The sequence below is a fragment of the Nannospalax galili genome, unplaced genomic scaffold (genome assembly GCF_000622305.1).
Source record: "Nannospalax galili isolate Female #2095 unplaced genomic scaffold, S.galili_v1.0 scaffold142, whole genome shotgun sequence".
Lineage (NCBI taxonomy): Eukaryota > Metazoa > Chordata > Mammalia > Rodentia > Spalacidae > Nannospalax > Nannospalax galili.
In genome coordinates, this window is record NW_008348793.1 from 1919670 (window position 1) to 1944808 (window position 25139).

At 40.8% G+C, this 25139-nt stretch overlaps 1 protein-coding gene across 1 annotated transcript in view; it reads right to left on the reverse strand.

Moving 5' to 3' along the window:
• Positions 1–25139, reverse strand: part of Pde5a (phosphodiesterase 5A) — a 143318-nt gene that overhangs the window by 79142 nt on the left and 39037 nt on the right. The window contains 1 exon segment of the mRNA XM_008846048.3: positions 21374–21463. Coding sequence (XP_008844270.2) covers positions 21374–21463 — 90 coding nt within the window.

Consider the following 25139-nt stretch of genomic DNA (forward strand, 5'->3'; position numbering starts at 1 on the left):
TAAAAGGCTAGTACATTTTTTTAAAAAGCAGAATTATTCATTTATTCTAACTGCTTTTGCTGCCCTTGGTTCAACTCTCCCTGACTTTTGCAGGCTCTTTGTGTACTCTTAAGATTTCTTGATGCTCTAGTCTCAAAAACAAATACCAAAGGAAGTTCTTGTCTAAGGTCCAACATGTCTGGTTTGTAGCTAAACATTTTCATTTGAAACAGAACTGATGAGAACAACTTGAGGGCCATTGGGGCCTAATGTACAACAACACACATCTAACTTGGTAATTTTAAGTGTTTTCATTCATTCATCCATTCATCAACAAGTAATGAATTGCCTACAATATACTGAGGAATGACAAAGATTAAGAAAAAGGCTATCAAAAAAAAAAAAAAAAAAAAAACGGCTATCTTGGGACAGCTCAGAATTGAGTGGGCAAAGGATGATCCGCCTGGAGCCAGCAACCTGCGGGATGGGGGGATGGGTTTTATGATACTTATGCCTGTCTGCCTGTCCTGGGGGTGCACTGTGGATCACTTCAAAAGGATGCTCACTCAACAGTTGTTTTAGAATGACCCAAAATCTAGTCCATCAGTATATTACCATAAATTTACAGTGAGAAAAATCCACATTAAAGTTTTGAAAGAAATATCAGCCACACAACGTATTTTCTGAAATTAAGAGTTATTAAAACAATATTGTAATTTGATTATGTTGCTCTGCAAATGGAGCCATAGCCACGGCAGCCAAGTGGCCCAGGACTTCAGGCTGGTTAGGGGGCACAGGGGTGCTGAGCAAGGACTGAGACAGGGAAATCTGGAAGAGAATGTAAAATGTTTCACGTTTGGGTTGAGAAACACCAATCCTACTAGAAAAGCAGAACCAGGACACTGATGGCAGGGGTTCCAGCATTTTCCATTTTAGTATATGTGCACTTGGAACAGGTCTTCTTCAATGGACACATGACGGTCCCCAGGGCTCTCCTTTTATTAATACCCGTGTCCCTGAGCTGGTGAGATAGCTCAGAGGTTAAGAACACTGGCTGCTCTTGCAGAGTGTTTCGTCACCAGCACCCACACTTGGCAACTCACGACCATCCACAACTCCAGTTCCAGGGGATCTGACACATTCTTCTGGCCTCTGTGGGCACTGTACACATGTACATGCAGGCAAACACTCATACACATAAATAAATGAATAAATAAATAACCCGTGTTCCTATTTATCCTCCTCCCTTCCTTCTCTTCCTATCTCTCTTCCTCTCCCCGATTTCTTGACTGAGACAAGGTCTCATTCTGCCTTCCACATGCTGGGATTGCTGGTGAGCACACGTTCCATTTCATCTTAAACTTTAATCTGTAGCTTTTACACTCAGGGATATTTATTAAAAAATAAGCATTATTTCTAAATATGTAATTAAAAGTTTTCTTTCTGGTTGAAAGAAAAAAATGTCTTTGAAGTCAATATATGTGGCATTAGCTATAATTTTCCCTCACAGTTGATGCACTTTTTTGAATTTTCCTTTTCTCTGATTTCTTTTCAAATCTATTTTCTTTTTCTCTTCCTTTACATATTGATGTCTGTTCTTTATTTATGAGAGTATTAACTTTGTAAGCTCAGCCTCCACCGAGTCTGGCATTGCCTACTGTTCATTTACATAGATTTACACTGTAGTGGTGGTGGGAACTTGAACTTGCTGCCTGTGTGTGGTGCTGGCTTGTCTAGTGGCTCACAGGGCTTTCGTGGCTTGAGCAGAAGGCAAACTTGGCTGCTGTTTCCCGAATGCTCAGCCTCACGGGTAGAATTTCACAGATATAGCTCTTCTAGGGAGTTTACTTAAGCACACCCACCTCCCACCTGCAGTATGGCTTTACACACAGATACCACCCTTAGACATAGCTCTCCTCACACAGAACCTCGGACACCATGAGTCTATATGACTTTTGGCAGCTCACTTTCCTTACCTTGGATTCCCTGTGGACTTCCAGCACCTACGGATTCTCATCTTAGTTCATTTGTGTATTTTCAAAAATATTTTTTATTATTTTTATTTTATGTGTATACATGTATTGCCTGCATGTAGGTAAGTGCACCCGTGTCGTGCAACACCTGCAGAGGACAGAAGAGGCTGTAGAATCCCCTGGAACTGGAGTTACGGACAGTTGTTAGCTGTCACGTGGGTACTGGAATTCGAACCCAGGTCTTCTGCAAGAACAGTCAGTGTTCTTAACTGCTGAGCCATCTCTCCAGCCCCTTATTTGTATTTGTATTTTAAAACTATTTTGCACTCAGGCTAGAGAGATGGCTCAGCGGTTAAGAGCCCTGGTTGTTCTTGCAGAAGATCTAGGCTCAAATCCCAGCACCTGCGTGGTGGTTAACAACCATCTGTAACTCCAGTTCCAGGGTATCCGACACCCTCTTCTGACCTCCGTGTGTATTACATGACACAGGTGCACTTACGCACATGCATGCACAACACTCATAAACACTAAACAACAACAACAACAACAACAACAACAACAAACCTATCTTGCACTTCTTTGCAGAATGGGAGGACTTCTGCATCAACTGTGTCTTCTGAAGTCTGGCTGATAGGCTTCAAAACCTACTGTGCCCCCTGAATACCAGACATTTACTATGCACTTGTCCTTGTGAATGCTAAAGTCCCTCATATAAAATTGCATAGAATTTTCATATAATATACACACAGCCTCCAAATATTCGTGAAATCACTTATAGATTACTTATAATGCATAATCCCTCACAAATGCTATTTTAGCAGTTGCTATATCATACTATTAGGGAATAACAACAAGATAAAAATGTTTATATTCTGAACAAACATTTTTTCCAATTTTTTTTTTTTGTCTTTTGTCTAGAACTCACTGGGTAGACCAGGCTGGCCTAGATCTCTCAGAGATCTGCCTGCTTCTGCCGCCTGGGTGCTGGAATTAAAGGAGTGTTCCACCACGCCTACTGTATTAGTCACTTTTCTGTTACTGTGATAGAAACGGCATGATCAAGGGAAATTATAAAAGAAGAGCATATTTAGCTTAGGGTTCCAAAGGGGCAGGAGTCCATCATGGCTGGGAGGCATGGCAGTAGAGGTGGCTGGAGGAGGAGCAGAATCTAAGCCCTCACATCTTGAAGCAGGCACAGGAAGGGATTGGAGACCCAGCAAGGCTTAAGAACTTTCTAAGCCCGCCCATGCTTCCAGCATGGCCACACCTTCTAAGACCTCCCCAAACAGCAGAACAAACTGGGGACAAAATGTACAAATACTTGGAGCCTATGGGGGACATTCACATTCAAACCACTACACCTTGCTTTCCCAAATATTTTTTATTTTCAGTTGATTAAATCCATAGATCCAGAGCTCACAGTTACAGGAGGCTGACTATATTTAATTTCTTTCTTCTAACAGTACAGAAAGATATATACTAAGGCAGCTTTGTGGAATGAGGAATTCTAACAAGGAATTTTTCATCCTTTCTGGTAATCAGTGATTTCTCCATTAATATTGTAGACTTAGACAAGAGGTGAATTTTTTAATGGATGACTACCTAAATGTAACTTTACGCTACAAATGAGGCAAATAGCTAGATGTGGTGGCACATGTCTATAATTCCCACACTGGGGAGGGTGAGGCAGGAGGTCTGTTAAGAGTTCAAGACCAACTTGTAAGTTCTACGTCTGTCAGGTCTACATAGCAAAACCATATCTCAAAAGAAAAGAAAAGAAACAACAAACCTCCCACTAAAAATAAACCAACAAAGAACATAAGAATTTCTATCTAGATACTACTGGACCAGGAAAAAAAATACATTTGTGATACACTGTGAAATGTATATATATATATACACACACACATATACACCTTCCAGATGGATAACATTTTAAAAACAACAGAGAAAAACACTAGATTAAGAACAGAGGGCTGGAGGTACAGCTCAGTGATAGAGTATTTGGTCTAGCATGAACAAGGCCCTGGATTCAATCCTTAACATTGTGGGAACAAAAGAAAGGTATAGTGCTTGTCCAAGGTCACACAGATATAACAAGAAGTGACCAGCTGCCCAGTGTGGTGGCACACAGCACTTTGGGAGGCAGAGAAAGAGGCAGAGGCAGAGGCAGGTAGATCTCTGTGAGACTGACCCTGTTTTACATAGCAAGATCCATCCAAGTCAGAGTGATCTGCCTCAAAAAAACTCAAAAACCCCAAACCCCAACCCCCAAATAAAGGAAAAAAGAAAAAGAAATCAGTTGCTTGAATTTCAAGATTTCAGGTGTCTTGAGCAAAACTCGTACCCCTCTGTCTCCTTGTGTCTGTCTTTTTTCTAGGCTACTGTTGATTGCTCTTTCAATCATATCACTCAATTTTCTTCAAGTTAAGTAACTGCTATGTGCTTTTCATTGTTGCTGTTTCACTGTGGAGGCTAAGCCTCTCCCTATATATTATAGCTCAGGCTGGCCTGGTCTTGCTATGCAGCTGAAACTTGTCCAGAACTGCTGGTCCTCTAGCCTCCACTCTTGTGGCTACAAGCATAAACTACATAGTTTCAAATACCACTTGTCAGACACAGCTTTTACTGCAAATTCAGACTTCACATTTGTGTGTGAAAGTCATCACAAATGTTAGATCTTTATTTTAGTTTGCTGCTGCCTAGCTGGTCCCCTGTGCTATGTTTTTTAAGCAGAAAGAAGCTGCTGTGATTTCTGTTTTACTGGCCCTTCCCACCGCATAAACAGATAGGATGTCTTTATAGGGCTAAGTGTTCTTTAGGAATCAAAGGAAAAAGCCTTGAGTCTCACTGGGTGAGCAATGAGGAAAGTGACAGCTGGTTGTTCCAGGGGCAGCTAATCACTGTCACAGTGAGCAATGGCTTATTCAGTTAAGCAGCTAACCCCTGACATTTACTGTGGTCACATATTAATCTCAATACATTCCCCCGATCCAATTTCCAGAAGATGCTCAACATGGAATTGAAGAGCAAGGTAAAGAAAAGAAAGCACTGTAAGAAGAAGGCACATAAAAGGCCTCATGAAGAACGGTCTAACCTGAGCCCCAAACTAGACCATTCCAAGAAAATTAGACCATAGCTAATCACAGAGAAACACTACTACCTAGTAGTAGCAACATGTGGAGACATTCCCCAGCATTCTTTTCAAAATTTCATTTACTGTTCAAATAAATGTTATTCCACTGTTACAATGCCTACCCTATGCCAGCCACAGAGCTACACAATGAAGGCAAAGGAGTAAACAGGCAGACTTTTATCCCTGTCTCATGGAGATGAGTTCCAGTCATAGAGCATAAGGCTCAGAAGGGAATCTCACCCAAACATCCTTCCACTCCAGTTTTACAGATGTAAAAACTGAAAGGAAGGTGGGTTAATACAAGCAATCCAGGAGGTTTTCATAAACTCTCTTCAAATCCTAGGCAATCATCAAGTTCTGGAATTATTCCATGTGATGGAGAAGATAATGGCCCCAGCCAAGCTGTGTTCTACTTCCTGGAATCTCTAAGCATTTACCTTAAATGGCAAAAGGTACTTTGCAGTTGTGAGTTAAGGATACGGAGATGGTAGACTGGCCTGAATCACCTGTGTGGGCCCAACCTAACCACAAAGCTGTTATAAGGGAAAAAAGACACACGGAAAGATTTAAAGATGCTGGGCTACAGGTTTGAAGATGGAGAGGCCGGGAGCTGAGCAATGTGGGTAGCTCATGGAAGCTTAAGACTGCATTTTTCTTGGAGACGCCACATAAAACACAGGGCTGACAATACCTTGATTTTTTCCAGTTAGAACTATTTTGGATTCTGACGTTTATGCGGCAGCAAGAAATTTATAGTCTCTCAAGCTATGATAACACACTTATGTTTTTTAAGTTACAAGTTTCTGATAGTTTTTTTACAGCAGAAAAAACTAACACATTGCATTACATTATTATTCTCTCATTCTTCCATTTTTGTTTTTACTTTCCCTCGACATATATTGTGTTTTCTGTTTCACTTTGAAGAGCTTTAAAATTTTGTGTGTGTGTGTGCTTCACCTGCATGTATGTTAGCCCATGCATGCAGTATCAGCAGGGACCAGAAGAGGGCGTCGGATCGCCTGGAACTGGAGTTATGGATGGTTGTTAGTTGCCATGTGGGTGCTGGGAGTGAACTGGGTCCTCTGTAAGAGCAGCCAGTGCTCTTAACCGCTGAGGCACCTCTCCTTTGAGGATCCTGCTGTCTCATTCTTAACTGTCTCCTCATGTTTAGTCCACCTTTGGAACTCACCGCAAATCATCTTCTCGGTACACTGTTTTGCATACACAGATTACTATTTCTCAAAAGTTTCAATGTCTTCATCCAGCTGTAGATACCAATGAAAGACTACTGCAGGGCATTCCACACCCTGAACTAAGCCGACCTCTGAGTCAGAATGATACAGGCTTGCTCTTTGTTCCTATCATCCTTTGATATTTTTCCTTTCACTTTCTCTACTGAATCTAAGTTTCCAAAAAGCATTCCCTGTAAACTTCTACCTCTGAATGTCTCCAAGGCAGCTGCACAGGCCATCTGTCTGACAGTGAAGCAGTCTCTTCTTTAACCTCATTTTCTCTACTTACATTCTAACTCTCGATTAGACTTGCTGAGGATGTGATTTATATTTAACGCCTTATGGGATCTTCAATACTTTGCATTGTTCTGAATGCTATCAATGTTTAAAAGATATCTGTTGTTAATAACAGAATTGCAAGAGATCAAATTCTTTAGTGATATAATTTCTAGATGCCTCATGTCTAAATAATTGCCCATTTTGGTTCTCTATCCTTTTCCAACAGGAAGAGATAAGAGATCTCTTCACATATGAGAAGTTTATGTGGCAACAAGAAACTTACATCCAACTTTTTGACATCGTGAAAAGAGGTCATCACGTACAAAGTTCACATTGTTCAAGAGCCGCAGATTCAAGTTTGAAAACATGAAAAAATAATATGTTTTAAGAAAGCTTATGACTTTTATGTTGGGCCACATTCATAGCTACCTTGGATCACATGTGTCCAGTGGGTCACAGATTGAACATGTCTGGAAAGACTCGGGGGACAAGGGAAAAGACAAGCTCTAACATTTTCTACAATCTAAAAAGTGTGGCAAACCACAGGGTAATAGTAAACATCCATGTCGTCCTCCAGTGACAGGTGGGGCTTGTTAGAACAGTTTCCTGGGTTCCAGCCCCTGGAATTTCAGACTCAGTAGATGTGAATTTGGGTCTGGGATGTATAGTTTGAAAGGTTCTCAAGTGATGATATATGCTGCTGGTCCAGGAAGGGGACAGCAGGAAGTCTGAGTACAGTGCTAACTGCTCATATCTGGTGACGCTTCCTTACTCTTGTCATTCAGTTAGGACAGAGCCGGGCTTTCTTTTCCCAATCCACTCTTTTCCCTCCTTCCCCTCCCCCACACTTACTCCTTTATTAAACTCTTACTAAATATGTAAACCTATAAACAACATATAGTACTTTCACCTTTCAGAGGGGCCATTTAAATGTAATAAGCATCACTTTGCAATGTGTGATTGTTTTTAATGTTGGTTTTTAGATCAGCTGATAAGATCTGGTTCACTCATTTTATAGACAACACTGATTTATTCACCACATCCCCAAATGATGGCTGTCTGTGTCGTTTGGAATTTTGACATTACAATCTATAATGAACATCCCCATATAGATGTCTTTGTGCACAGGTGCAAAGCTGTCTCTAGTTTAATCTCTGAAAGGACTGAAGAAACATTATACCTTTAACAGTGATGCATAGAATTTCTGTTAATCTTGAATCCTTTAACACCCAGCATTGTCAGGGTTTGCTAACCTGATGGCATTAAAACTGTAGCTTGTTTTGGTTTTAATTTTTATTTTCCTGATTGCTAGAGAGAAAGATCTTTTCAAGTTTTTTCCTTTTTTTAAAAAAAATGTTATTTATTATTTTTATTTTATGTGTATGAGTGTACTGTCTGCATGTATGTGAGTGCACCCGTGTCATGCAATGCCGAGGAGGTCAGAAGAGGGCTTTGGATTCCCCTGGAACTGGAGTTAAGGACGGTTCGTACTCGCTATGTGGGTGCTGGGAATCGAACCCGGGTCCTCTGTAAGAGCAGTCAGCGCTCTTAACCACTGAGCCATCTCTCCAGCCCCCCCCCCCCCCTTTTGGTCTTTTTAAGACAGGGTTTCCCTGTAGCCTCAGCTGGCCTGGAACTCGCTTTGTAGACCAGGCTGGCCTTTAATTCATAAGAGATCTGCCTGCCTCTGCTTCCCAGGTGCTAGGATTAAAGATGTTCTCCACCATGCCTGGCTGATCTTTTCAAGTTTTACTAGCTATATTTTGTTTTCTCTTTTGTGCTGTCTATATGTACCTGTGCCAATTTTGACCTTTTTAGTTGTTTGCATTGTTAGGCTTTTACTGGTGGATTTTAGAATCAAAGATTTGGTATAGACTTAAATGATCAATGAGACTGACTTTATCTATCCTTTATCCACATGTGTAAGCTCATCTGAACCTCCTCTATCCCAAGGGAATGCTTATGGACCACCCAAGGGCTGGGGAATGAGGCAATTATGAATAAAGGAGGACAATGCTTTCAATTTAAGGTCAGAGCCTGAGTGGCTAGCAGCAAGAAGTGAGGCAGAACAGAAGCACTGGAAGCTGAAGGCTCTAAAAGGCCTGCCTGGAAGATAACTGGTAGCTGGAACATTTCTTCCCACCCCACAGGGAGAAATATTCATATGCTAAATGTCTTTGTACTAATGAAAGCAGAACAGTGAGTGCATTATTAGTTTGGTCAGTTTTCTTGTTGCAGGGGCCAAATACCTGACAAGAAGCAACATAAAGCGACAGGATTTATTTTTGGCTAAAAGTTAAGGGATATAGTTCATCGTGGCAAAAAGGCATGGTGGCAGGAACGCAAGGCAGCTGCCAGGAAGCAAAGTGCAGACAGGAAATGGGGCCAGGCTATCAAACCTCCAGGCCTGCCCACAGTGACTCACTTCCTCCAGTGAGATATCCCCTTCTCAGTCCCACAAGCTGCTCAAACTGCACCTTCGGCTGCAGCCCACGTGTTCAGACGTGCCGGAGGATTGGGGACATGTCACACCCAAACCACAGCAGTAGTTTGCTATTTGACTGACACTTTCTGTTAACTCATTTAATATTTACTGCAAGCTTCAAGAAGATGGTATTTACATCTTATCACAGAGTAAGATTATGTTTAGAAAGTTATATAACTAGTCCAAGAATGTGCTGGCTGCAATGTGCCCCAGGTTGACCTCAAAGCCCACACTGTTGCTCCTGGAGAAGGGAATCAACACTAGTATAAAACATAGGCTCTTAAAGGCTATTCTTATAACTAAAGGAACCACGAAGACCAAAGATTTTCCAAAGTTTAGTCTTTAGATCCCATAAGTATTTTTATTAATGCATATATTTATAAAAGCGAATGGAACAATTTCAACACTGTAACTTTAAGAAACAGAAACAAATCCTAAAAACTTACTAAAAGTTGTTTTCTTTTACTTGTATTACAAAATCTTGTGACAAGTTTTTATAGACAAGGCCAATTTATGCCACATTAAAATACCTTATTTATTGGAAGGAACTGAGAGTAATGTACTATAAAAATAAACAGACTTTTCCAAAGAAACCATGAACAACTGTGCTAGATACCAGGACTGACTACAGATGGATGTCATACCAAGGTGCATACACTTGTCACAACTCATCAAACTGTACATTAAAAATGTAAAAGCATTGAAAATATTTAAAGAACAGACAAATTTGTCCTACTAAATGTATGTGAACATGGAGGCCCAGGTATTACAGGGAATGATCTGTGCTATGGAGCAGGATGGAAGCTCCATAGGCAGGGCCAGAGCATAGCCAGCTCTGGGTCAATTGGTATTCTGCCCAACAGAGTTAACCCGAGACTGAGTTCCTCCCACACAGGGCTGACGGGCATAGTTTTTTATTTTACTGTTTAATCTACGTGCATAAAAGAAATTCCCCTTTCCTGCCAAATACTAAACTCTCTGCTACATTAGATTTTAAGCAATGAGGTAAAGATTTTAAACATATGGGGCTAGAGAGGTGGCTCAGCGGTTGGGAGCACTGGCTGCTCTTGCAGAGGACCCAGGTTCGATTCCCAGCACCCATATAGCAGCTAACAACCACCTGTAACTCCAGTTCCAGGGGAACCCAACACATTCTTCTAGCTTCCAAGGGCACTGCATGGCACAGGGGCACTTACACACATTCAGGCAATACACTCATACACATAAAATAAAAATAATAAATAAAATACTTAAACATGTAATGACAAGAACCCTCTGCCATCTTATTAGGCCTCTCTGTACTGTGGTATACATAGATTCAGCAGTGAGACAGACAACAGCACAGAACCAGCACAAATCCTCTATGAGCAGAGCCTCCTTCTATGCTTTAAAAACTGCCAGACACAATTACATAGCAGGAAGAGCCTGCGGTCTGTCCGATGGCACGGTGTGCTCAGCTGGTGCTAACTTTCCATTCTCCACTCATCTGTCCTTGAAACACCGTCAAAAGGAAGAATGGACACTTGTGAACTACAGGAGGGGAGGAGAAGAGCTCTGTGGTAGGAACTGCCACATTCCAACTTCAAACAGGGTCATGTCTACGGCCTGGTAAAATATGACAATAATCAAACTTCCCGATAATTACATGATAAATGGGTGTGCCTACAATATGCACTGAACACAAACAGAAGTAACACAAAACATAATCTTCTTCCTAGAGTTCAAATGATAACAACTGTCTCCTCCTCTGGTTCAGCCAGGAAGATGGAAAATGAGCCCACAAAGCTGATCACGCATGGAAAGTCGGTGTAGCATCTCTATACTAGCCAACTCTTGCATCAGCACACCTGAGACTCCTTACGCCTGTCTGGTGATTTCGTTACTATGCTTGAAGATGGTGTTTCCTTTTCCTTTCTGTTGCTATGATAAAATACTCTAACCAAGTATCAGCTTGGGAAGCAAAGGGTTTATTCTGGCTTACTGTTCCAGGACAGAGTCCGTTATGGCAGGGAAGGCATGGTGACACAGCAGGAAGCTGGCTAATCACATTTTCATTGGCATGCAGGAAGGGGGGGGGAGAGAGAGAGAGAGAGAGAGAGAGAGAGAGAGAGAGAGAAAGTGGGGCCAGGTTATAAATCTTCAAAGCTTGCCCCCAGTGATGCACTTCCTCCAGCAAGGCTCCATATCCTAAGGGTTCCATGACCTCACCAAACAGCACCACCACTGGGTACCAAGTGTTGAACTATACGAGCCTATGGGGGACATTTCTCATTCAAACCACAAGCAGTAAAGAAAGAGCCTTGGAAAGGAATCATGCTCCAATTCTCAGGTGAACTGAATCACCACATAATCATCCTTTCTCTTTCTCCAGTCTGGTCTTCCTCTTAATTTTCTACTTCCTCTTGCCCTTTGGCTCAAGACATCTTGAAGAGCAGCTCACAACCATTTTGTACACTCAGTTTATGCTGCTCTAGTAATTCACATTAATTTGTGCATGAAATGTGGAGAGAAACGGGTCTCATAATGATATCTTAACAACCAGACCTCCTCTTTTCTTACTTGGCTAGTTCTAGGGAAAGTGTGTAACAAGTAACATATTTTACGTACAATAAATAACAACAATAGCACTATATTTGATAGGATGAGGAAGTAGCTGCAGACACTTTCTTGTTGACAGGGTCTTAGTCAGGAGGTGGAGCATAATTTCTTTCCTCTTGAGTTCTAGCAGAACTTAATTTCTGACTTCCATGGAACAGACTACTAATCTCACAGTGTGTGCACATCTGGACCACAGGCCTCACAAGGTATCACTGCTTCCCCCCTTGCTCACTCTGAGGAACACTAACTGCTACTTTGTAAGGACCCTAAGAAACTTCTGGAGAGGCCCATAAGGTGAGAAACTGAGGTTGCCTGCTAACGACCTCTTGAAAGTGATGCTCACCTGTGAGTCAAACTGCCTTGAGGTTGCCTGACTGCAAAGCCACTCCACAAAAACCGAGATAATCCTTACTCTGTAATGTCACATTGCAGGAGGTTATGAGTTAAGAGTATTCATGGTTATCAAATAGCTGGTAATGACTGAGTCAATCTGAAATTCTAAATCCAGGTCATTTTCACTATTATCAACTGGTGGTACAAGAAACAAGATTGAAAAATGTCATACGATTCCATCTCTTCCTCTTTAAAGTCAGTCTAGGTAACTAATTTTCACTCTACTAGAGAAGCAACTAGGAATTTTGGTGAAGTTTTGACATAAAGCTTTATATAATACAGATATGAAAAATTAATTGGATTAAGGGCTAGGGAGAGCACAGTGATTAAGAACACCGCACGGTGGCTAACAACCAGCTGTAATTCTAGTTCCAGGGGATCCAGCACCCTCTGTGGGCCTCCATGGGCACTGCATGACATGGGCACACTTAAATACATGGAGGCCAAATACTCATACACATAAAATCAGAATAAATAAATTAGTTGGATTAGAAAGAAACATGTCATTAAAGTTTACAAAATCACTTTACCTACGTAATGTTAGCTCTTAAATGAATTTAGATGCTGGCACATATATCTGTTGAAAGTAGCAATTGACGCTAATAATTTATGAAAATCTGGAAGTTATTTAACAGCCAAAATCCATCTAATGGTCTAATTATGCAGGGTTGGGTCAGATACCATACAAAAAAAATCACTAATGCTTATCTATAACTGGCTCCAGATCCCTAATTCTCATCACTAAGGACTATATAAACCTCACCAAAATTAAAATTTGATTATAAATAATTATTGGGTCATAGAGCCTACCACTAATTGGATCATCGAATCTGAATCTTTTAGACACTTTCTTTTCACTCTGGATCCTCACTGTAGATACAAAGATCTCACCTATGAGACTAAGTTTTTCATCTGCTGTTCTTAGGAAACGCCCCCACCCCCCTTGGGAAAGTGCTTAGTGTCTTTTTGAAAATGCTCTTGCTTATTATTTAAACCGTAATGTGGAAAAGAAAGAGGGAAGGATCGTCACCATCACAACATTCAGTCCAGAACAAACAGAAACTGCTGGAGCACTTCTGTTTTGTTTCTAAAACAAATCTACAAGAAAGAGTACTGCTGGGGAACAGATGCAAAGGATAATTTAAAAGACTCTTTAAAATCAGCCAGTTCTTTAAGGCTAACATAGATCTAGATTAACTGACAGTCCACTAATAAACTCTGCTGGGTTTTTCAATTGTATTTTTAGCTATTTTGACTTGGAACTGAAGGATTATATGCTAACTGCAGATGTAACATTTATTTACACTAAATTTCCTTATCACATTTGAGAAAGGCTTGTTGTTACCTTGGGCAAAGGTCACAGGCAAGAGCTTTCCTGCCTGTGCCTTCCACAGAGAGCAAGCTGTGATGCATCCATCACGGGGGCCGGGGGCAAAGACGTGGATAAACGCAGCAACATGATGCCAGCCTTGCTCTGCCAGTTCTCCAGCTCCTAATCTAACCTTCCGCTGGAATGGCGCACTCATGCAACATCGGTCTTGTACAAATACCTCACTTCTGGAGTGTAAGATCTCACTCTCCAAATGGAAAAATTAAAAGCAGGAATATTGATTGCTTCATTTTTAAAAATTTATTTTGTTTTTGCTTTTTTGAGGCAGGGTCTCTTTAGGCAGCCCAGGCTGGTCTTCGATTTACAAGCCTCCTGCCTTTGCCTCCCAAATGCTGCGATTGCAGACATGTACCACCAAACTCAGATTCTCATTTATTTATTTGTCTCTATTGCCTATACCAATATAGACACATTTCAGAGATTCATCCATTACTTATCAAAACAAGATTTGGTAGAGAAACTGAGTGAGACTATTTTTCAATGATCAAATACAGGTCATAAAGCTCAAATTCTATGAAACATTTACTTTTGTGTATCATTGTTGGAATTATACATCTTCATGCCTTACTTTAGACATGCATTAAATGGCTTTAGTTTATCAAAATATTTATGTCAGAGGAATCTCATAAAAACTGAAGACACACTCTACAAAGTTCCTATTTATTTGATAATGTCTCACCTTCTGCCTCCTCCCCACTCCTCTCCAGCTGATATACAGAAAAACATCAGTAAGCCCCAAGTCACAAACACGGCTTTCAGTAAGAGTTAGTATCTAGGTTTCGTCCCTATAAATAAAAAGGAACACTCTTTCTATCGTGTTATAAGATGCAGTACCTCAGGGAAGGATGGTATTTCAGAAATAGGCCATCTGAACTAGAAGTTATTGAATTTCTCTGTACTTTCTTACCTAACACAAGAGAATTTTGTCTGGTTACATAAATAACTAATGCAAGTAACTAAAATAAAAAAAAAATGTTTCAAGTGCCTACTCCCTGGGAATCCAGAATGAAATCTGAATGAGATTTAACAGCAGTCCTGAAAATCCACATACTTGTTTTTTTTTTTTTTTTTTTTTTTTTTTTTTTTTTTTTAAAAAAAAAAAAAAAAGCCCAGATTAGTGCAAACAACACTCCTGCAATTCTTTTGTCCTTGGTAAAATCTTGCTCATGGATTCTTCTTAAGGTATTGGAGAATGTGGGCCTCCCTTCTTTCTTTCTTTCTTTCTTTCTTTCTTTCTTTCTTTCTTTCTTTCCTTCCTTCCTTCCTTCCTTTTCCTTCCTTTCCCTCCCTCCCTCCCCTCCTCTCCCCTCCCTTCCTCCCCTCCTTCCCTCTCTCCTCATATTTTGAAAAGAATCTTTGTGCTAAACCCTAACAGTAAAGAGCCACCAGAAAGCAATGATTTCCTAAGTCCTGGCCCACAGGCTGCCACGCTCACCTCCAGCTCTCACCCCTCCCTTCTGGCTATTCATTTCCTCTTGCTAGCAGTAGCTCTTTGACATATCTGAAATAGAACAGGTTAGCCTCCTCAAGCTTCTCTATTGTTTTTTTCTTTTCACTTTGCCCATTAACCCTAGTCTTTTAAGGAGTTAGAAGGGGGGCTGGAGAGTTGGGTCAGTGGTTAAGAGCACTGGCTGCTCTTGCAGAGGATCTGGGTTTGATTTCCAGCACCCACATGGTGGCTAACAAGCATCTTTAACCCCAGTTCCAGGGGTTCCAACACCCTCTTCTGATCTCTGTGGGCACTGCACGACACAGGTGCACCCACTGACACACAGGCACTACATGCATACACATAGAATAACACACTCTGCACTTCCGGAGAGAGGTGATCCCTATATCCATTACACTGAAGATTTCAGCACTGAAAGATTTCCCGACATTTGTATTAGCTGAAATACCTCACAAGAGGCAGCACCTGGGAGGTGGTTCAGGGAGAAAAGGCACTTGCCACCAACCTGACCACCCAGTTCAACCCAATGGGAACCCACTTGGAAAAAGAGACCCAATTCTTGGAAATCATCCTCTGAATGTGCACACATGCACATTCACGCACACACATATATGCACACACACACATTAAAAAAATGAAGAGGCAACATTCCACATTTTAGCAAATCTTTAAAGCCTTCTTGAATTCCATGGCCTGTGTCAGACCCCCAACTTTCATATTCAGTATTCAATATGCAACTGTGGGCATGGTGGCGTATGCCTTTAATTCCAGCACCCGAGACCCTGAGGCAGGTGGATCGCTCTGCGATCCAGGCCAGCCTGGTCTGCATAGTGAGTTCCAGGCCAACGGGCCTACAGGGAGACACTGTCTCAAAAAATAAAATAAAAATAAATAAAATAAAAACCACAATGTTAAATTTAGGCACAGTTAAGTTGATGGAATATCTGAGTATGCGACCGCTCCATTTACACAGCTTCTAGAATTAGTTCCCTTGAAAAACTGCTGTCACTAAAAGGTATAAGAATATTCTGTAAACAGATAAACAGTAGTTCAATAACAATGGTTCCTTTTAGGCTCCCTGGTAAGTAGCTTGAATGGGTAATAACTTAGTACAAGTGAATTTACACAAAGGGAAGGCAAATGCATTTGGTCTCAATTATGAGAAAAAGTAAAGAGCAACGTTCTTTTAAGTTTACAGTTTGTCAGAAGATAACAAACAGAATGAATTAAGTCAGGGCTGGTGGGTGATCATTGAGCCCCAGCTGTGTGTAAAGTGGCTAGTGACTGTCTCATAGGACTCTCTCCTTTTCTCCTGCAAGTTCCCTGGTTTCTACATGTTCTTTTAAAAGGACTAGAAGATATTTGCAGATTGTTTCCATGACATCACAAAGCATGCTAAGCCTCTGTACGTACAATGCATTCCATCGGCCCTGCAGGTCGGTCTTCATTACCCCCATTTTACAGGAAAGAAAAGTGTGACTCAAAGGGATTATTGAACAGTTGCATCCTGGCTAGTCACTCAGGAAGTGGTAAAATAGCATAAGCCCAGAGCAGATAATCTTTACAATTACTCCTGAAAGGCTAGCTGGGGCTCTAAATTTTAAGTTAAACAATCTCAACAGACTTCTGATGTGGTAGTAGACTGACAGCCATCTCCACTGTGATAAAGAAGAAGAGTCAGAACAAGAAAATGTGTATTCTATTCCAAAGGGAGAAAGAGAAGAGCTTTGGAAACTCACAAAGGTTATGATAGAAACGTGGAGGAAACACTGACAAGTTAACCACGGCAGACAAAGCTGCAGTTGGGCTCTTCTCTGTGGGAGGGAGGCAGAAGCCTCATCTCAGAGGTAAGGAAGATGGTCTGAATGGGGCCAGGCAGTCCCACCTTCAGGACAGCCGTCACCCTCAAGTAGCCTCAAATCCAGCTGTGAGTTTTGGTCAGACAATGATTCCTACTGCAGAAAGGGGAGAAGGGGGGAGAAGGGTCAGCAGTATTCCACTGAGCCACTCCATATGACTCAGAGTGGCCGCGCAGCGCATTATCCTAAAATGGAACCTATCATTTAAAGCTCAGCCTCCCCGAGGGCCTGACAACAGGCAATAACCACAAGTCTGGGAGCCTTAATTTAACCTGCAATGTCCCCCAAAGCGAGAAACAGCCTGGAAGACAACTGTGGGGAAGAGAGGGGTAGAAACTGACAGGCGAATAAGGGCTCTCAGCAGGAGGCTTGCCGAGGTGGTAAGTGCAGGGAAAGGCCTTCTTGCCCACTGGAGGTGGTCTCACTGAGGAAGCAGCTCAATCAGCCTTGGCAGCCACCCAGCCCCCTTCCAGGCTGTAGAGTCTGAGAACTCTGATGCTCCCACGTCTACTTGGAATCCAGTTCCTCCAGCAGTGAGACCCATAAGTGGGGGGTCTTGAAAATTCAAACCTTAATGCTAAGGTTGCTTCTCACAGTCACTCTGTAGACCTACCCCAACTAGATCATTTGCCACCCTAGGGGGCGCAATCTGGGGAGTCTCAGGAGGATAGGAGAACTAGTTCAGTCCACAGACTAAAAAGCTAAGTGTGCCTAGAAGAGACAAAGAACGGAAGTTATTAACATGAAAGCAATTCCTGCAGATGTCAAACCCTTGTTGAACACAAACTCAGTAGTAGGATAAACCCTGGGAAAGGCAGGAGCTCACACGTTCAGCTGCCCTATCCACGCATACATCTGCAGCCTCCAGCATCGGATGATCCTGAATGGAGCTATAGCTCTTGATCTTATTTTGTCTGTTTTTTATTCTTCCTCAGTTGCACTTCTCTCTTTTTAAACTATTTTTAGCAGTATTTTTTCCTTCATCACATTAATATTTTTTCGCCCTATGGAAATCAGTATGGTTTCTCTGAAATACCAGTAACAGACTTACCATATGACTCACTTATACCATTCCTTGATATGTACCCATTCAGAGATACCTGCACATCATTGTTTAATGCAGCACTATTCACAATAGTTAGAAGATGGAGTCAGCCTTGATGTCCATGAAAGATTAAAAAAAGCATGAATTTTAATCAGCCATAAAGAGAAATGAAATAATGACACTATAGGAAAATAAGTGGAATTGGCAATCAGCATTCACCAATAAAAAGGGGAAATTCTTATACCATGTAAGAAGATGGGTGAGCCCTCAAGCACTGAGATAAGTAAGCGCCACATTCAGAAGTCTACATATAGTAGGATTTCATTTATGTGGAATTCTACATTATTCTAGAAATAAAGGTTAACAGTGACAAAAGCAGATCAATGAGGCCAGGAGCTAGAGCTTGGGGGAAGAGAAGAGATCAGCTGTAAAGCAGTCTAGGGAAGTATCTGAGGTGACAGAAATCCTGTCTTGATTGTAGTGGTGTTTATGTGACTATACGCACATTTGTCAAAATTTGTCCAACTATAGAGTTAAAATGGGTAAATCTGTTGTACGTAAATCACACCTTGCTATAGCTGGGCTTTATAAAAAAGTTGTTAGCTTATTTTAATGGCAAATCTCCTCTTGTGGTGGGTAGATAGAAACAGGAAGAAAGAGCATCATGGGGTTATGTTTGCACAGAGCAGGTAATCTCCTTACTTGACTCATATGATTTTTGTGGCATATTCTTCTGGGTTCCCCCAGTTCCCATTGTGACACAGATTTCTCATGCTATCTAGAAATAAATTTTAATTAAAGCATGGTGTAGAGAAGTCCTCTGTCAGTACAGAGATACTTTGGGGGGGCAAAGATTTCCAATTATACTAAATAAATGCTGAAAATCATCTTCTTACATGTATAGAATCATACTCCTTGGTTTAATAACTAGAGTTGCGACAAAAATTTGAGTAAACTTGAATTTAGATAAATATCAAATAATTTTTAGTACAATATTCCAAATATTAGAATTAGCGTGTTTTTCATTTGCCCTTTTTGGCAAACCTCACTATCACTTATCATCATTCCATGCATACTCTTTCTATGCTATTCATTCAATCAAGCAATCTCATACTCATTTTGCAGGTGTAGGGGAATTTCAGTTCCTCTCACTGGAAATACCTTAAACTAACCACAAAGCAGTGGCCAAGATCCAACAGGTCATTTTGGACAACTGAGAAGTGTCTTATGACCTGACATCAAACCATGATCTGCAGATGCGGGGCATCACCAAGTTGGCACTCCTTAGAAAAGAATCTCAGGTTCCACAGAGACCTACTGAAGTTAAATTCTGCATTTAAGCAATACTTCCAAATGATTGCTATGCACATTAATGTTTTAGAAACACTGATTTAGAAAATCATGTTTTAAGAAAATATTCAGAGCATGCAGGTGAGATCAAATGGAAATTAAATTCAAGTACAGGAACCCCTCATGAGCACATTCTAAAAGATTATGCATTACTTCAAGATCTGAATTATGATGACAACAGCAGGAATGGAAGGAAAGAAAATAAATGAGAAACACTACAGTAGGGGTAAAAATCAGTGGTTGGTAACTGTGCTGGTCTGAATGAGAATGTCTCCCATAAGCTCATGCATTTGAACACGTGATCCCCACTTGGTGGTGCTATCTGGGGAGGTTATGGAACTTTTAGAAGTGGAGACTGGCTGGAGGAAGTACTTCACTGGGGGAGGCTTTGATGGTTTATAGTGTTGACCCCCTTCCTGTATTCTCTCTCCGCTTCCTGTATGTGTACGGAAATGTGAACAGCCAGCAGCCTGCCCCTGCCACCATGCCATGCCTTCCCTGCCATGATGGACTCTGGCCTGGTGCACCGGGAAGTCAAAATAAACCCTTTTCTCCTCTAAGTTGCTTTTTGTCGTGGTATTTTATCACAGCAACAGAAAAGAAACTAATACAAAAATAAACTAGATGGAAGAACAGGAAGATGTGAGAATATGAACAAGCACAGACGCTCCTTCCGTGATGGAGTTCTGTCACAATATTTCACCATAAGCTGAAAGTAACCAACGTAGAAGATACAACCAATACACTGGGTCTAACAAACAGCCCAGTGCAGTCCAACAGCATGGTATCAGCGGCTTACCCTTGGGAGTGGATGGCTGATTCAAAGCTGTCTCTCGCTGCCACTGCCTAGTTTCATGGGAGTAGTCTATAATACAACACTAGACTAGAAAATTATCCAAAATCTGAAGTACAGTTCCTACTGAATGTGTATTGCTTTTATGCCTATGTAAAAATCAAGAAAATTTTAAGTGGAACCATCAAAATTGAGGACTGTCTGCATCTCTAATATAGGAAGCAGTTCCAGCCTCGGGCACACACTGTAATCATCATCGGAGCCTCAGGACTTACTAGATAGTTGGGTTCTGATCACAGAGATTCTGACTTAAGGTGAAACCTAGGTATTTGGATTTTAACTGCTTTCCGATGATTCTGCTATGCAGCTGAGGTTCAGGATGATGAAAACAAGCATTTTAGCATGTCCTTTCACCCAGAACAGTGGATCTCACCATCAGCTATTTTTGGAACGACCTGGGTGGCTTAAAAAATATATACACACCCAGAATCTCTAAGGACATTTGTGCTTAATTGATTTTAATGGTAACTGTATGCATCAACCTACTTTCATTGAATCCTGACAAATGGTAGGACACTGCTTCTGGGTGTGTCTGTGAGGTGTTTCAGGAAGGAACAGCATCTGAAACACCAGTGAAGAAGATCCTGCCTCCACCAGTCTGGGTGAGCATGACCAATAAGCTCAGTCTGGATAAAGCCAACAGGCAGAGGAAGAAGAAATCTGCCCTCTTCTCGAACTGGGATGGCTATCTCTTACCTCCACAGATAGAGCTCTAAGCTCTAAGGCCTCTGGACTTAGTCTTGCCTAGCAGCCCACAATGTTTTCAGGCCTTGGGCGGATGTACAATTCAAGCATTCAGTTTCATTGATAATTTGCTCTTTTTTTCATGTTTTAGTGTTAACAGAGTCCAAATCTTCCAGCTAAATATTTTCACTCCCCTGTTATAATTCTGCATCTAAATGTATACCATTAAAATGACCTCTTTCTACCTTTTCAAAACTGCAATGTAAAATCCAAAGAAATCAACTGATGACCATTGTAATTGGATGACCATTTGTGAAATAAGTATTATTTAGACGGTTAACATACAATAGGAAATAAATTCATTCTAATCACAATCATAATTACATATGTAAAACAGAATGGGACACCCCACAGCTGAATAAGGGCAGCAGGAAATGACATGAACGAAATTTGTTTCTATGTTTATGGTCATAGCCTCTACCAAGATGCAAAGCTGTAACTATAGTTTAACCAGAAATCATCAAGCAGAACATTTAAGTATTTATATGCTAATTTAAATGATAATTTGTTACTGTAGTATTAGTTCATATATGTGAAGAGCAAAAAATGTTTTTCAAATAAAAAACTACTTCCAAATGGACTTTTATAAAATGAAAATTTGGCTTACCTCTTCCCTGTGATTCTTAATTGGCATACAAAGAATACTTTGTGTCTTGTAACCTGTAATTTGGTCAACTTCTGCATTGAACCGAGGATCCTAAAAAGGAAAGAGAAATTCAATTTATTGATTGACCTGTACAAAGATTGATTTGATTTTTCTCATTTATTACATTAGAGAAATCTAACCTTCAACTTATCTTGTTACGCTGAGTAACAATTTTATCCTTATGAACGCATCAAATCATGGAAGCACATATCATCTTTGACAAAGACAAGTTTAAGGGTTGTATTTAGCTACTAGTGTTTATGAAAAATAAGCAACATCAGCCCCAAACCATATTTTTAGCAAATGTTCAAAAATAAATGAGCTACAAAATATTTAGTTTTATGATTCAGGAAAAAGCAGTCTCTCACCTTTGACACAATTGCCTGTCCCCATCTGTCTCACCACCTGATCTTACTGTGTCACTCACAGAATGTACCCCTGTTCTAACACCTTTCCAATGCATGGCTTAACTTCCTTTGTAAAGGTTGTCCTATACCTCCACAGTATTCTAGCCTCCTGGGGCAGAACAAAAAGAAAGGGAAATTAGGGGGAAATGGAAGGAAAAGTAGCCCCTCACCCTAGGGTCTGATTAAAGCTTCTCACCAGCTAAGTGAAGAACACCAATTCCAGCACAATCAACACAAAATTAATATTAATTTCATGCATAAGCTATTTTATGTTAGAAGTAACAGTGACCTAGACCTGAAGACACAGGATCTTGGGTACAGCCTAGTTCTTTTTCCCAACATGGCCTGAGACTCTCAAACAAAACTTTGTTTACACTAAAGATATCCTATCTTCTTCCACCATCTCTGCAGATTAGACTTTAACTTTATCAACTGTAATCCTGCCAGGTGCCCCTCAAGGACCACCCAGTGATGTGAGGTTTCTTAGCTACCCTTTAAGGAAAGTAACGTCAAATCTCACCACAATCCTAAACCTGATGATTTAAAACAGTGAGTGAGGCTCTTGTCTGAGTGGCTCCCACCACACTCCCAGGCGTGCTGCCTTTCTTCTTGCGCCCCTCTTTCTCTTAACCTTGTGCTTAGGTCTATATAAAAATATCTTTATTAAATCCCAACTCTGCTTTGTAAACTTGCCAGTTCTAAAATTCTTCTCTGCATCAAAGCCATGAATTCTTGTTTGGCCTAAAAGTCCAAGGGAACTCTTCAGGCTGCTCAAGTTGTCAAGGTGTGGGGGAGTGCCTCCTTCCTTTGCCCACCCCCAAATCCTGACCCTCAAATGCTGACACTTCAATATTAGGTGTTGGTATTTTGTGGTTTTGGCTCTTGAACTTCTTTGCCTTTTTTTTTTTTTTTTTTTTAATGACTGTGTGTGTGTGTGTGTGTGTGTGTCTGTAGGGTGTAGGGGCCTTCAAGAGGCCAGAAGGCATCAGATATCTTGGAGCTGGAGTTACAGGTTGTGAGCTACCCAATGTGAGTGAGGGAAACCAATCTCAAGTCCTCTGCAAGAGCAGCAGGCACTTTTTACCACTGAGCAATCTCTCCAGTCCCCTCTCTACTCTTTTTATGAAGCACATTATGCATATCTAAGAATCAGAAAGGATATCAGAACAGCGCAAAGTTCTAAATGTGAGTTAAAGAAAGGTACAGGCAATTTTCTATTATTCTTTAGATTAGCAAGATATATAATAAGGCTGTAAACTCTATGAGGCTTTTAAAAAATCCTCTTTGTAGATTCATTTCTGTATTCTTAATGCTTAGGATTTTTAATAAATGGGATAATTGTAATAAATGATACATTCAATGTCAAATGTGATCATTTTTAGTTATATGATGCTCAAAGCAAATCTTGTTAAACAAGAGTGAAGTCTTAGAAAGAAAACCAAGTAGAAGTAGAGAAGGTTAGGGTAGACTGGAAACATTTCAGAACACAGGAATCAGAGGAAGCTACGTGGCAACAGCACCAGTGCTCTAAAAGTTTGCCTTCTGAAGTCCACGCAGAGACTATACCCTCGGGAAAACCCTCATCTTTGGAAGGTCATTTCTATTTTTTCTTTAAATTAGTCTAAAGCTATGCAAAGCAAAAGCTGTGAATGAAGTAGGTGATGACACGAAGTTACGTGGCAATAGTACCAGTGCTCTAAAAGTTTGCCTTCTGAATTCCACGCAGAGACTATACCCTCGGGAAAACCCTCATCTTTGGAAGGTCATTTCTATTTTTTCTTTAAATTAGTCTAAAGCTATGCAAAGCAAAAGCTGTGAATGAAGTAGGTGATGACACCAGATTCCAACAAATGGGGTCAGAAATGAGGTCAATTTTCCCAAGAGGGTGAAATTTGGCTTTAAAGATAACTTTAAAGGAAAAGACAGAAAAGCACTACACATAGTTTGTCTTATAAACACTACTTGTTTTTTTTTTCTGCAAACGTGCTCGAGGTTACACTGAGACACGTCAAAGATCTTGGCTAAATGTTTCTGATAAAACTGTTCTTATTTTATCTTTAGATATTTAGATATTTTTACTTTTAAAAACAATACCTAAGGTGTCTGGCAAGCAGAAGGAATGCTGAAATGGAACAGTTAAAGAAGTAGAAGTTCATGAGTGAATTCTTCTATGTCATACTAAATCAAATATGAAGAACAAAAACGTAGCTTCTGCAATTATTTTGTTAATGAGTGCTAGAATTACAAAGCCAGCTTATAAAGAAGATTTAGCCTATTTTATCAATGCAGTAAAATTCAGCATATGGTAATCAGTAGGAATTTCCCAGCCGCTTGTGTCAATTTTTCTCTAAAATCAACAGCAGTTCTGATTTTAGTCTTTGTTGAAGTGGGTGGGAAAAATACAACCTTCCAATCCACTTTAAATTAAGGTCCAAACTGCTGGCACCCCAGTTTTTCCTTTCACAGTGTTAACATTTAACAGTGCAGAGGCAATTTGCATCCAAGACCTTTCACCCTTCCAGCTCCAGGAAACACTGAAGAAAACACAGAGTCTATTACCGCACTCCTTTTACTGTGGAGAGAACACAACGACACCAGGAAGACACTCAGGTGTTGGCTCTCCTGTTGCTGTAATACAGTAACTGATACTGGACCTGCCTTCCCACTGAAGCCAGCTGGGACTCCAGGGGAAGGGAGTGCAGAGCCAGGCACAGGAGCACAAGCACACTCTGGCTTCCTGCCTGTGGGCACTTTTCTGTTTTGGCAAAGGGACGTTCTATCCCAAGTGGAGAAGCAGTCAAGTTTTGAAAAAAAAACTGAAAGGATTGCCAACCTTCTGAAGCAGTGGGGGTTTGTAAAGCAAAGCAGACAGCTATACCAGCATGTGTGTTTGAGGGTGTGGGCTTGAAGACACCTGGATATTCACTTTTTTTTTTCAAACTTAAAAAAAAGTTTATTATTTTTATTTTATGTATATGCGTGTATTGCCTGCATGTAGGTAAGTGCTCCTGTGTCGTGCAATGCCCTTGAGGTCAGAAGAGGCTGTTGGATCCCCTGGGACTAGAGTTACAGACTTTTGTTAGCTGCCACGTTGTTCTGCAAGAACAACCAGTGTTCTCAACCGCTGAGCCATCTGGATAGTCACTTTTAATAAGTAAAGGGTGAAATTCCGAGAGGACTAGCAAAATTCCCTGCACAGGGCTGAAAGCTTCATGCTGATTCCAGTTAGAAAAATGTGTGGAGATGCTGGGATTCCAGCCTAGCTGGAGCTTAGTGGCAAAGTGCTTGTCTAGCTTCTGTGCTGCCCTAGGCTCAATCCC